Source organism: Peromyscus leucopus, chromosome 5 (genome assembly GCF_004664715.2).
Source record: "Peromyscus leucopus breed LL Stock chromosome 5, UCI_PerLeu_2.1, whole genome shotgun sequence".
Taxonomy (NCBI): Eukaryota; Metazoa; Chordata; class Mammalia; order Rodentia; family Cricetidae; genus Peromyscus; species Peromyscus leucopus.
The window spans coordinates 5,551,985-5,565,639 of NC_051067.1; the positions used below are offsets into that span (position 1 = coordinate 5,551,985).

Sequence of the window (13,655 nt, forward strand, 5' to 3'; positions counted from 1 at the left end):
GGATGGATCCTCCTGCCTCCATCTCCCAAGTCCTAGGATTACAAGCATGTGCCACCATGCCCACTGTTTTTTGTTTGTTTGTTTGTTTAAGCTGGAAAACAATTAAACACAATCTTTTTAGTTATAGATTTCAGCAAAATACCTCTTTACATGTACTAGGAAGAAGCCATTCCAAGCTGTACATGTGGCACATGCCTGTAGTCCCAGTACTCAGGAGGTTGAAGCAGGAGGACCCAGAGGTGGAAAAGTCTTCTGGGGCTACAAATTGAGCCTTGTCTGAAAATAAACAAAAAAGCTCTTCTTGAACTTTTTAAATTCAGAGTTTGTTTTCACTTTTAAAGTTTGTAACTTCCCCATAAACCTTTGAAAACATGGACTGTGTGTGGCTTAATGGTAGAGTACTTGCCTGTAACTTGGAAAGCCCTGGGTTTGATCTCCAGCACTTGGGAACAACTTAGTAGAGCCGTTTACATTTTGGTAAATGTCTTTGATATGTGACTTAGTAGAAGATACTTGTAATTCCTTATGATTTAGCAAGATCTTGTCAAAGTTATAAGGAAAATATATCTTTTTTTTTTTTCAGAGCTGAGGACTGAACCCAGGGCCTTGCGCTTGCTAGGCAAGCGCTCTACCACTGAGCTAAATCTCCAACCCCAGAAAATATATCTTTATGTAGATTTATAATTGGCAGGGATGAGTATTTCAATAACTTTTGAGATAGTTGTGGACATTTTTTGATATTACACCAAAACTTAATAAGTGAAAATTATCTATTGACTTGCAAAGAGTGATTTGAAGTTATTTTGTTATATTATGATTTGTAAACTAAAACCTACTGGTCTCTATCTTGACCTTTGAGTGAATCTTTTTTCTGCTTATGATTTTAATGATTATACAGTGGTCATTTGGAAAAGAATTTAGTATTACAGATATTCCAAGTGTTTAAACATTTTTATTTTAAATTTCTTAATGTCACTGGTGATCTCACTAGCAGAGAGTCTTTAGCAGTTATATGGGGCTGTTACACTCACAGTTGCAGAAATGGTTTCTAAAAAAATCTTAATTTTTTAAAATGAAACTTCAAGTTTATATTTTTGTAACAAAAATATATTATAGCACAAATTCTAATTGGTCTTAATAATAAAAACCCAGAGTCAGATATCAGAGAAAGATCAGAGAAGCAGAGCAGCCAGCCACTAGAAATACCTCTTGGAATCCTCAGCCTGAAAGGGCTGAGCTCTACCCCACCTGTCACTTCCTCTTTCCTTCTAGCCATATCACTTCCTGTTTCCTTCTCCTAAGTGCTGGGATTAAAGATGTGTGCCACCACTGCCTGGCCTCTAGTGGCTTAGCTCCATACCCTGATCTCCATGCAAGCTGTATTTGTTAGAGCACAAAGTATCACCACAATGTAACAGTTACTTTTTGTTACTGTGACAGAATATGTACCAAAAGCAACTTTTAAAGGTGAAGTTTTCTTTTGGGTCACAGTTTGAAAGTCTAGTCCATCATGGCAGGACAGGCATGACAGCAGGAACGGGGCTGCTGGCCACATAGAGAAGTGAATGCTGGTGCCATACTCACTTTGGGTTTTTTATTCATTCTGGGATGGGTCTTCCTTCTTCAGCTAAAACATTTTATAATATCCTCATAGACACACCTGCAGTTGTATGTTTCCGTAGTGATTATAAATTTAGTCTAGTTTACAATGAAGATCATCCATCACAATTCCATCCCTTATCAACTTGACACCCATTGTTTTAGGTCATAACATCCCATCCCTGTCTCTAGATCTCATAATACAAAATGCATTTAGTTTATCTCTAAATATCCCCATAGTCTAACAGTCCTAAGACTGCTCTAAAGTCTAAAGGATCTTCTGAGACTCAGATTCCTTAACTTTGGGCCCTGTAATGTCAGTGTGCAACAGCACCAAACAAACGTGTGTAATGTAGGAGGGGGAAACGGGACATAGCAAGGAAGTGGGACCGAAGCAGGACTGAAACCCAGCAAGGAAAACACCAAATCTTGGCATCTTCATGTCCAGCATCTGGGGCTTGTGATGTATCACCTGGGCTACAAAGGGCTTAGGTAGCCACATTTCTCTAGCTCTGCTGCTTCAGTACAGATATTCTCTCTCTTAGGCTTGTCCTACTGCTTGTCTATAACTTTCCTTAATTGGTGTGCCATGGTCCTGGCATCTCCAATACCCTGGGGTTCCATTACAACTTAGGCATTGCTCTCACAGCTTTACCCATTGGCCTCTCAGGGATTCCTTGCAGGGAATTCTACATTGCAATACATTGACTAGCCTCGGTGGCTTTCTAAAAACTTGGTACAAGCCTCCGTGACCTCCACACTCTTGCATCTGTCACGCCTACACAATCACTATCTCCTGGATAATGCTGCTAAGTTCTGCTGTTAGCTGGTGCTGGGGCCTGGCTCCTTTGTACTGCAGTCGTGTCCACCTTTCGATGAGACACTTTCCTAGGTTTTTAGAAGGGAACCCCTTCAACAGCAAGGCCAGTTCAGGCTTTCTTCTTTCAAATGAATTTTTATTCTTACAAGTTGGAGCCTTTCTTAGGTAGACTCTTGCCATCAAGGCACATTTCCTATTGTCCAGCCATCTCATCAATAGCTTTCAGCCCATTTCTTTCCCTGCCAAACGGTACATTTTTCCAACAAATGTATGCTTTGCTTGCTGCTTTATCCTACACTATGGATCTGGGTAAGAGGAGTGGGTAGTAACTATGCCATAGCCTGAATGCTATCCTGTTTTGAAGTTTTCTTCACCAAACAAATTAGTCCAGAATGCTTTGAATTCAGACAGACTGCAGCCTAAGTCTTTGTCAACTGTAACAGTTCCCATTAGAGTCCTTGTTTCCCTCTGAAGCCTCATGAACTAAGTCGCCACTGTCCACATTTCCTTTGGTGTTCTGGTCTACCAAACTGCTGCCAGAGTGGTCATTAAACTCCAAGTATAGCATTCTAGGGTTTTCTACATTAAATTTCCAAACTCTTTCATAGTCTTCTGGCACACCAGGTCACGTGATGAGGTTCATCACAGCAATGGCCCCGCTTGTTAGTAGCCATGCTTTTCTGTCAGTTAATTTTCTTGTTGCTGTGACAAAATATCTGAGAGAAGCAGCCTGAAGAGAGGAGGACTCCCTTTGGCTCACAGTTTGAAGGGTCCGGTCCCCCATGCAGGGCCGCCGTGATGGCAGGAGCAGAGGGCTACTGGTCATGTTGCTCCTGCTGTCAGGACAGATGAGTGCTGGTGTTCTACATGCTTCCTCATTTTTGTTCCTGGAGAAGGGTACCATTCACAGTTACTGTGGCTTTTCCCTCAGTTAAGCCTTTATTCAAAAACCTTAAGGACACATCCACCTTTTAAAGCCAGCCTGGCTGACAGATTTCTTTGTGCTTATTTAGTTTAAAAACTGTTTACTATGTATCTTAAGTTTATGTTAAACCTAACAAAAGTAGTCACAAACAAGAAATAAGACATTAAATTTTGTTTCCAGGCTTTAGAATCTGTCTCTTGCTAGTAAAAGTATTAAAAATCCACAAGGAAACTTTATTTAAATGCCCAAATGAGTTTTTATATCTTATAGGTCTTATAGGAAAATATGAGAGCTTTGATTATTAAAAACCCACATTAAAATCTCATGACAACTGTAGCAAAGTTATAAAAATCTTATTGATCACACTCTAGAATCTAGATAAGGGAAAAATCATCAAAAAATCTTGTTTTCGTGGTAATTAATTCTCAGAGAGCCACAGTGATAAGTCCCTCTATTTCTGCCTTTCTCAAAAAGAATCTAGGAGAAGTGAAGGGAAGAGGATAAGAAAACACTAAATGAGCCGGAAGGTGATGGCACACGCCTTTAATTCCAGCACATGGGAGGCAGAGGCAGGTAGATCTCTGTGAGTTCGAGGCCAGCCTGGGCTACAGAGTGAGTTCCAGGTCAGGCTCCAAAAGCTACACAGAGAAACCCTGTCTTGAAAAACCAATTAAAAAAGAAAAAACAACACTAAATGACACCATCAAGCGGCCGGGTTTTATATCATTGTGTAGTTCTCTGAGTGGTTCTGAGCTCTGCCTTCTGCCCCCCACCCCCAGTGTGCCCTGGCTGCTGATCAAGTGCTGTTCACTCAGAAGGAGCTGGAGATGGAGGAGCTCAGGAGTCAAGTGCAGCTGATGGTGCAGGAGAACAAGGGACACACTGTGACTTTGAAGGAAGCACAGAAAGTGAACAGAATACAGGTAGGTCTCAGTGGTGAAGCTTTGCAATGCAGCATCTGGGTGAACGAAGAACATCTGAAACCATAAACTCGTGCTTCACAGAGGTGTATTCAGGTGGATAGCTCTGGACACTGGCAGCTGAAAGAGTTACTTTTTTTAAACCCTAAATCTTTTTTTTTTTTGTTTTTCGAGACAGGGTTTCTCTGCGTAGCTTTGCGCCTTTCCTGGAGCTCACTTGGTAGCCCAGGCTGGCCTCGAACTCACAGAGATCCGCCTGGCTCTGCCTCCCGAGTGCTGGGATTAAAGGCGTGCGCCACCACCGCCCGGCCTAAACCCTAAATCTTAAGGAGAAACATTTTGTTGTTAGCCTGGTATCTGTTTCACAGACAAAGAAAATACCTATGGACTTGATTTACAAATCATGCACTAGTTATCTTTTCTCCAGACTTTTCTATTTACTTTTGTCAAATTACTAGGCAATATGGTATTAAGTAAGAACTGCAAAGCAGGACTGGTGGTGTGGTGCAGTGGTAAACAACATATATATATATGTATATATATATACACACACACACACACAAACACACACACATACATACATATATATAACTTACAATGTATATTCAAGACCATGGGTCAAGTCTCTCATAACATATACTCTTTCTCTTTCCTCTCTCTCTTCTCTCCTCAAACCCCAAAGCAATTGTAGGGTAATCATAAAATTGAAACTTTTATAATTTATGAGGTTATCCTTTTACACTACCTGAGTGATTTGCTCTTTGATTTTAGTTAAGTCTTCAAATTCTCTATCTTGGAATTCTTATGCATAATACACATATGCCTGTATATTTAAATTTTTCTTGCCCATGGCCAAGTGTGATGGCTCATACCTTTAACCTCAGCACTCAAGAGGCAGATGCAAGTGATCTCAGTGAGTTAGAGGCCAGCCTGGTCTACATAGGGAGTTCTAGGTCATCCAGGGCTACATAGTGAGACCCTGTCTCTAAAACAAAACAATATTTTGCTCAAACTAGTGTTCTGAAATATTTCCTGGTTTTTTTCCCCATTAGTTTCAGGCCTTGCATTTTGACCCCATTTTAACTTGATTTTTGTATAGAAGAGACTGATGTCCATCCAGTCTCTCTCTTTTTTTTTCCTTTTATTTTATTTTACAATACCATTCAGTTCTACATATCAGCCACGGGTTCCCCTGTTCTCCCCCCTCCCACCCCTCCCCTTACCCCCGGTACACCCCCCATTCCCACCTCCTCCAGGGCAAAGCCTCCCCCGAGGACTGAGATCATCCTGGTAGACTCAGTCCAGGCAGGGCCAGCCCCCTCCTCCCAGACTGAGCCAAGCGTCCCTGCACAAGTCCCAGGTTTCAAACAGCCAACTCATGCAATGAGCACAGGACTTGGTCCCACTGCCTAGATGCCTCCCAAACTGATCAAGCCAATCAACTGTCTCACCTATTCAGAGGGCCTGATCCAGCTGGGGGCCCCTCAGCCTTTGGTTCATAGTTCATGTGTTTCCATTCCTTTGACTATTTTTTTTCAGTAATTGAGTAAAACTGAAATTTATTATAAGCCACAGTCGTCCTAGGGACCTCCATGCTATATATATAGCCTCCATGGTTCTATGGGTTGTGGTCTGATTGTTCTTTATTTTATATCTAGAATCCACTTATAAGTGAATACATACCATGACTGTCTTTCTGGGTTTGGGTTACCTCACTCAGGATGTTTTTTTCTAGTTCCATCCATTTGCCTGTAAATTTCATGCTTTTATTGTTTTTTTCTCTGCTGAGTAGTACTTCATTGTGTATATGTACCACATTTTTTCCATCCATTTTTCCGTTGATGGGCATCTAGGTTGTTTCCAGGTTCTGGCTATTACAAATAGAGCTGCTATGAACATAGCTGAGCATGTATTTTTATGGTATGAATCAGCATTCCTTGGGTGTATGCCCAAGAGTGGGATGGCTGGGTCTTGAGGTAGTTCGATTCCTAATTTTCTGAGAAACCGCCATACTGATTTCCAGAGTGGTTATACAAGCTTATATCCCCACCAACAGTGGAGGAGTGTTCCCTTTGCTCCACATCCTCTCCAACATTGGTTGTCATTGGTGTTTTTGATCGTAGCCATTCTGACAGGTGTAAGGTGGTATCTCAGAGTCGTTTTGATTTGCATTTCTCTCATGATTAAGGATGTTGAGCATTTCTTTAAATGTCTTTCAGCCATTTGTGATTCTTGTTTTGTGAATTCTCTGTTTAGCTCTTTAGCCCATTTTTTAATTGGACTGTTCAGTATTTTGATGTCTAGTTTCTTGAGTTCTTCATATACTGTGGAGGTCAATCCTCTGTCAGATGTGGGGTTGGTGAAGATATTTTCCCATTCTATTGGCTGTTTTTTTGTCTTATTGACTGTGTCTTTTGCCCTGCAAAAGCTTCTCAATTTCGAGAGGTCCCATTTATTAATTGTTGTGTTCAGGGTCTGTGCTGTTGGCGTTTTAATTATAAATGGTCTCCGGTGCCAATGCATACAAGAGTGCTTCCTACTTTCTTTTCTATTAAGTTTAGTGTAACAGAATTTATGTTGAGGTCTTTGATCCACTTGGACTTGAGTTTTGTGCATGGTGACAGATATGGATCTATTTGTAACCTTTTACATATTGACATCCAGTTATGCCAGCACCATTTGTTGAAGATATTTTCTTTTTTCCATTGTATAGTTTTGGCTCCTTTGTCAAAAACCAGGTGTTCATATGTGCATGGATTAATGTCAGGGTCTTCAATTCGATTCCATTGGTCCATATGTCAGTTTTTATGCCAGTACCAAGCTGTTTTTATTACTATAGCTCTATAGTAGAGTTTGAGGTCAGGGATGGTGATGCCTCCAAAGGTTGCTTTATCGTATAGGATTCTTTTAGCTATCCTGGGTCTTTTGTTTTTCCACATGAAGTTGAGTATTTTTCTTTCCAAGTCTGTGAAGAATTGTGTTGGGATTTTGATGGGGATTGCATTGAATCTGCAGATTGCTTTTGGTAAGATTGCCATTTTTACTATGTTAATCCTACCTATTTATGAGCATGGGAGATCCTTTCATTTTCTGATGTCTTTTTCAATTTCTTTCTTTAGAGATTTAAAGTTCTTATCAAAAAGGTCCTTCACTTGTTTAGTTAGTGTTATCCCAAGGTATTTTATATTATTTGTGACTATTTTAAAGGATGATGTTTCTCTGACTTCTTTCTCAGCCCTTTTATTTTTATTTTTTTTTTGAGTTGATCTTGTATCCTGCCACTTTACTGAAGGAGTTTATCAGCTGTAGGAGTTCCCTGGTAGAGTTTTTGGGGTCACTTATGTATACTATCATATCATCTGCAAATAGTGAAAGTTTGACTTCTTCCTTGCCAATTTGTATCCCTTTGATCTCCTTTTGTTGTCTTATTGCTCTAGCTAGAACTTCTAGTACTATATTGAATAAGTATGGGGAGAGTGGACAGCTTGTCTTGTTCCTGAATTTAGTGGTATCGCTTTGAGTTTCTCTCCGTTTAATTTGATGTTTACTTGCTATAAATTGCCTTTATTATGTTTAGAAATGTTCCTTGTATTCCTGATCTTTCTAAGACCTTTATCATGAAGGGGTGTTGAATTTTGTCAAAGGCTTTTTCAGCATCTAATGAGATGATCATGTGGTTTTTTTCTTTCAGTTTGTTTATATGGTGTATTACATTGACTGATTTTTGTATGTTGAACCATCCTTGCATCCCTGGGATGAATCCTACTTGGTCGTGATGGATAATTGTTTTGATGTATTCTTGGATTCGGTTTGCCAATATTTTGTTGAGTATTTTTGCATCAATGTTCATGAGGGAGATCGGTCTGTAGTTCTCTTTCTTTGTTGCATCTTTGTGTGGTTTGGGTATCAGGGTAATTGTAGCCTCATAAAAAGAGTTTGGTAGTGTTCCTTCTGTTTCTATTGTGTGGAACACTTTGAAGAGGATTGGTATTAGTTCTTCTTTGAAAGTCTGGTAGAATTCTGCACTGAAACCATCTGGTCCTGGGCTTTTTTTGGTTGGGAGACTTTTGATGACTGTTTCTATTTCTTTAGGGGTTATTGGTCTATTTAAATGGTTTATCTGGTCTTGATTTAATTTTGGTATGTGGTATTTATCCAGAAAATTGTCCATTTCTTGCTGGTTTTCCATTTTTGTGGAGTACAGGTTTTTGAAGTATGATCTGATGATTCTCTGGATTTCCTCGTTGTCTGTTGTTATGTCTCCCTTTTCATTTCTGATTTTGTTAATTTGGGTGCCCTCTCTTTGCCTTTTGGTTAATTTGGCTAGGGGTTTGTCTATCTTGTTGATTTTTTTCAAAGAACCAACTCTTTGTTTCATTGATTTTTTGTATTGTTCTCTTGTTTTCTATTTCATTGATTTCAGCCCTCAATTTTATTATTTCCTGGTGTCTATTTCTCCTGGGTGAGTTTGTTTCTTTTTGTTCTAGAGCTTTCAGTTGTGCTGTTAATTCATTGGTATGGGATTGCTCCATCTTCTTTATGTGTGCATTTAGAGCTATGAATTTTCCCCTTAGCACTGCTTTCATAGTGTCCCATAAGTTTGGGTATGTTGTACTTTCATTTTCACTGAATTCTAGGAAATCTTTAATTTCTTTCTTTATTTCTTCCTTGACCCATTGATGTTTCTGGTGGGCATTATTCAGTTTCCATGAGTTTGTTGGTTTTCTATAATTTTTGTTGTTGTTTAAGGCATGTGGTCTGATAAGATACAGGAGGTTATTCCAATTTTTTTGTATCTGTTGAGATTTGTTTTGTGATCAAGCATGTGGTCAATTTTTGAGAAGGTTCCATGGGGTGCTGAGAAGAAGGTATATTCTTTTGTGTTAGGATGGAATATTCTGTAGATATCTATTAAGTCCATTTGAGTCATAACACCTGTTAGGTCCTTTATTTCTTTGTTACGTTTCAGTCTGGTAGATCTGTCTTTTGGTGAGAGTGGTGTGTTAAAATCTCCCACTACTAATGTGTGGGGTTTGATGTGTGTTTTAAACTTTAGTAGTGTTTCTTTTATGAATGTGGGTGCTTTTGTATTTGGAGCATAAATGTTTAGAATCGAGACTTCATCTTGGTGGATTTTTCCCGTGATAAATATGTAATGTCCATCCTGATCTCTTTTGATTGATTTTAATTTGAAGTCTATTTTATTAGATATTAGGATAGCTACACCAGCTTGTTTCTTAGGTTCATTTGCTTGGAAAGCCTTTTCCCAGCCCTTTACTCGGAGGTAGTGTCTGTCTTTGAAGTTAAGGTGTGTTTCTTGTATGCAGCAGATGGATGGGTCCCGTTTTCTTATCCATTCTGTTAGCCTGTGTCTTTTTATAGGTGAGTTGAGACCATTGATATTGATGGATATTAATGACCAGTGATTGTTAATTCCTGTTATTTTTTTGTGGTTGTGTTGTGTTGTCCTTCTTTGGTGTATGTTGGTGTGGGATTATCTATTGCTTGATTTTTCATGGATGTGTTTAGCTTCTTTGGGTTGGATTTTCCCTTCTAGTGCTTTCTGTAGGGCTGGGTTTGTGGACAGGTATTGATTAAATCTGGTTTTATCCTGGAATATTTTGTTTACTCTGCCTATGGTGATTGAGAGTTTTGCTGCATATAATAGTCTGGGTTGGCATCCGTGGTCTCTTAGTATCTGCATAAGATTTGTCCATGATCTTCTAGCTTTCATAGTCTCTATTGAGAAATCTGGTGTTATTCTGATGGGTTTGCCTTTATATGTTACTTGGTCTTTTTCCTTTGCGGCTCTTAATATTTTCTTTGTTTTGTGTGTTTAGTGTTTTGTTTATTATGTGGCGAGGGGACTTTTTTTTTGGATCCAGCCTATTCGGTGTTCTGTAAGCTTCTTGTATCTTCATAGGTATTTCTTTCTTTAGGTTAGGAAAGTTTTCTTCTATGATTTTGTTGAATATATTTTCTGTGCCTTTGAGTTGGTATTCTTCTCCTTCTTCTATCCCTATTATTCTTAGGTTTGGTCTTTTCATAGTGTCCCAAATTTCTTGGACGTTTTTTGTTACGACTTTCTTGTCTTTAGTGTTTTCTTTGACTGACGAATCTGTTTTCTCTATTGTGTCTTCAGTGTCAGAGATTCTCTGTTCCATCTCTTGCAATCGGTTGGTTATGCTTGTTTCTGTAGTTCCTGTTCGTTTAGTCAGGATTTCTATTTCCAGCATTCCCTTAGCATGTGTTTTCTTTATTGTCTCAAATTCATTTTTCAGATCTTGGAATGTTTCTTTCATCTAATTGCTTTTTCTTGGCTTGATTTGATTTCTTCCCATTTTTTGTTCGTTTTTTCTTCCATTTCTTTAAGGGAGTTTTTTTTTATTTCCTCTTTAATGGAGTTTTTCATTTCCTCTTTAAGGGAAGTTTTTATTTCCTCTTTAATGGATTTTTCATTTCCTCTTTAAGGGAAGTTTTTATTTCCTCTTTAAGGGAATGTTTTATTTCTTCTTTAAGGGCCTCTATCATCCTCTTAAAGTCATTTTTAGGATTGATTTCTTTTGTCTTGGTATGTTCAGGTCTTGCAGGTGTGGAATCACTAAGTTCTGATGTTGCCATATAGGTCTTTATGTTGTTGCCTGTATTTTTGCACTGGCGTCTACTCATCTCTTCCTCTGCTCGGTGCAGGTGGTGTCTGTGTCTGAGAGTGCCTCCCTTGTTCTAATTTTTAGCCTTGGTTCACTAGGAGTTTTTGGTTAAATTGGTGCTATTGGGCTGTTTCTTCAGGAGCAGCTGATCTCAGTCGGTGAAGTATATACTTATGATTCTGGTGATCTGGTTTGGTGGCTAGGCAGCGCCTTCTTCTGTGTTCCCAGGTCACGTTTTGTTCATTCGTCAACTCCTCAGCTGATCTTGTTTCTTCAGACTTCAAACTGTAGGGATCTGAATCCTCTCCCGGATGGATTTCAGCTGAGCAGGGTAGTCTCACCAACACCTCCAAGTTTTTGGTTTTCGCAGGATCAGCAGCTGGGCCCTGGGTTGTCCTCAGACGGAGTTTTCAGATTCGTTCTGGTTCTGTCCCACGGAGATAGCTTCTTTTCCGGGTGTTGGGGTTAGAGGCGTCCCTGTTCCAAGCTCTTGATTAAGAGCTTGTTTTCACTAGCTCTTCAGCGGGTAACAGCTCTGTTTCTGGTCTTTATTGCAATTGTGTTTCAACCGACGCCCGCTGGGCCTGCCTGCCTCTGCACCGGGCCTGCCTGCCTCTGCCGGGCCCATCTACCTCTGCCGGCCGCCGCTGCGGGCCTACCTGCCTCTGCTTGTCTCCGCTGCCGTGCCTGTCTACCTCTGCTGGCCACCGCCGCTGGGCCTGTCTGTCTCTGTCGGCCGCCACCACCACCACCGGGCCTGTATGTTTCTGCTGGCCACCGCCTTGGGCCTACCTGCCTCTGCTTGTCGCTGCTGCCGTGCCTGTCTACCTCTCGATGTCCAGTCTCTTTATTCTTTGTGTGAATATCCAATTTCCTAAGCACAATTTGTTGAAAATATTGTCTTTTCTCCACTGTGTATCTTTACTGTCTGTATAAGTCAGGGTCTCTGTTGCTGTGACAAAACAGCATGACCAAATAGAAAATTGGGGAGGAAAGGGTTTATTTGGCTTTAAATTTCCATATTGCCATTCATCATCAAAGAAGTTGGGACAGAAACTCAAATAGGGCAGGAACCTGGAGGCAGGAGCTGATGCAGAGGTCATGGAGGGTGCTGCTTACTGACTTGTTCGTCATGGCTTGCTTAGTCTCTTTTCTTATAGAACCCAGGACCACCAGCCTAGAGGTGACACCACCCACAGTGGGCTGGGCCATTCCCCATCAATCACTAATTAAGAAAATGCCCTACAGTGGATCTTATGGGGCATTTTCTCATTTGAGGTTCCCTCCTTTAAAATAACTCTAGCTTATGTCACGTTGACATAAGACTAGCCAGCACAACTGACTTTGTCAGCTTGACACACAAACACATCACTATTAAGCCTCAACCCTTCCCTTCTTATTCTGTCCCCAAGGTCTCACATTAAAATCATAAATAACGTTAAAAATCCCACAGTCTTTAAAAATTCAAACACATTAAAATTTCAGTCACTTTAAAATAGCCAATCTCTTTTAAAATCTAAAGTCTTTTAAATTTCAAAGCCTCAACTGTGGGCTCCAGTAAAATAAAAAATAAATTAAATACTTTCTTATTTCAAAAAAGAAACACTGTAGCAAGCTTTCTCATCAGACTTTCTTTGCACTGCCAGCCCGAAAATAATGAGACAGAGACTTACTAATTATGAAAGCTTGGCCTATAGCTTATGCTTTCCCCCCAGCTAGCTCTCATAACTTAATTAACCTGCTTTTATTAATGTACGTTTTACCATGTGGCTTTTACCTTTCCTCAGTATGGCACATCCAGCTTGCTCTGATTCTCACTGTCATCTCTCTGCTTCTCTTCTTCCCGGAGTTCTCTCTCTCCCCCCCCCCCAAGTCCTGCCTATTCTCTCCTGCCTAGCTATTGACCATTTAGCTCTTTATTAAGCCAATCAGAAGGCATCTCAGACAGAGACACATCTTTACCGTGCAAACAAACATTTTTACAACAAAGAATCAGGGCACAATTACAATCAAATCAAAGCAAAACCAAACTCCAAAATTATAAATAACTCAGCATCCAATATCTAGATTCACTCACAATCTTCTGGGTTCCTCCAAGGGACTTGGGTCAGTCACTTCTCCAGGTCTGTCCTCTGCAGCACATACAGCTTGTCTTCTAGGCTTCAATTGGCTCCACTCCAATTGCTGCTGTTCTTGGTGGTCATCACATGATGCTGGCCATCCAAAATTCTGGGGTCTTCTACTGCAACTGGGATGTACTTTCACCAGTATCCTCATAAGCTTTCTTCCTGGTACCAAGCCTCAACTTCTCTGCATGACCCCTTCAATCTTGGGCCTTCAACTGCCGCTGAGGCTGAATCTTCACCAATTACTTCTCCTGGCCTCTCATAGTGCCAAGCCTCAGCTGCTTTCCATGACACCTTCATTCCTTCAAAACCAGTACTACTTAGGTGATTCTTTTTTTACTCAAAGATTAAAACATCTATTCAATCACACATATCTTCAGCAGATCATCACAATAAAAATAAATGTTCAGAAACATTATATAACAATTAATAACATTCTAAAAACCAGGGTGATTCTTAACATTACCCAAGTTTGGCTTCCAGCATGAGGTACAACCTTGGCCACCTTTGGAACACAGATTCTGTGTGCTGACTCTGAGGAAACACTTCTCAGAAGATTTCCCCTCAATGATTGATGCTAGTCTCCTCCTCCTCCTTCTTCTTCTACTTTTTTCT

At 40.1% G+C, this 13,655-nt stretch overlaps 1 protein-coding gene across 3 annotated transcripts in view; it reads left to right on the plus strand.

The window, feature by feature from the left end:
• Positions 1-13,655, plus strand: part of Kif27 (kinesin family member 27) — a 105,350-nt gene that overhangs the window by 13,729 nt on the left and 77,966 nt on the right. For all 3 annotated transcript variants that reach the window (XM_037205682.1, XM_037205681.1, XM_028863210.2), the window contains exon 5: positions 4,124-4,267. In XM_037205682.1, coding sequence (XP_037061577.1) covers positions 4,124-4,267 — 144 coding nt within the window. The remainder of the gene's footprint in view (positions 1-4,123; positions 4,268-13,655) is intronic.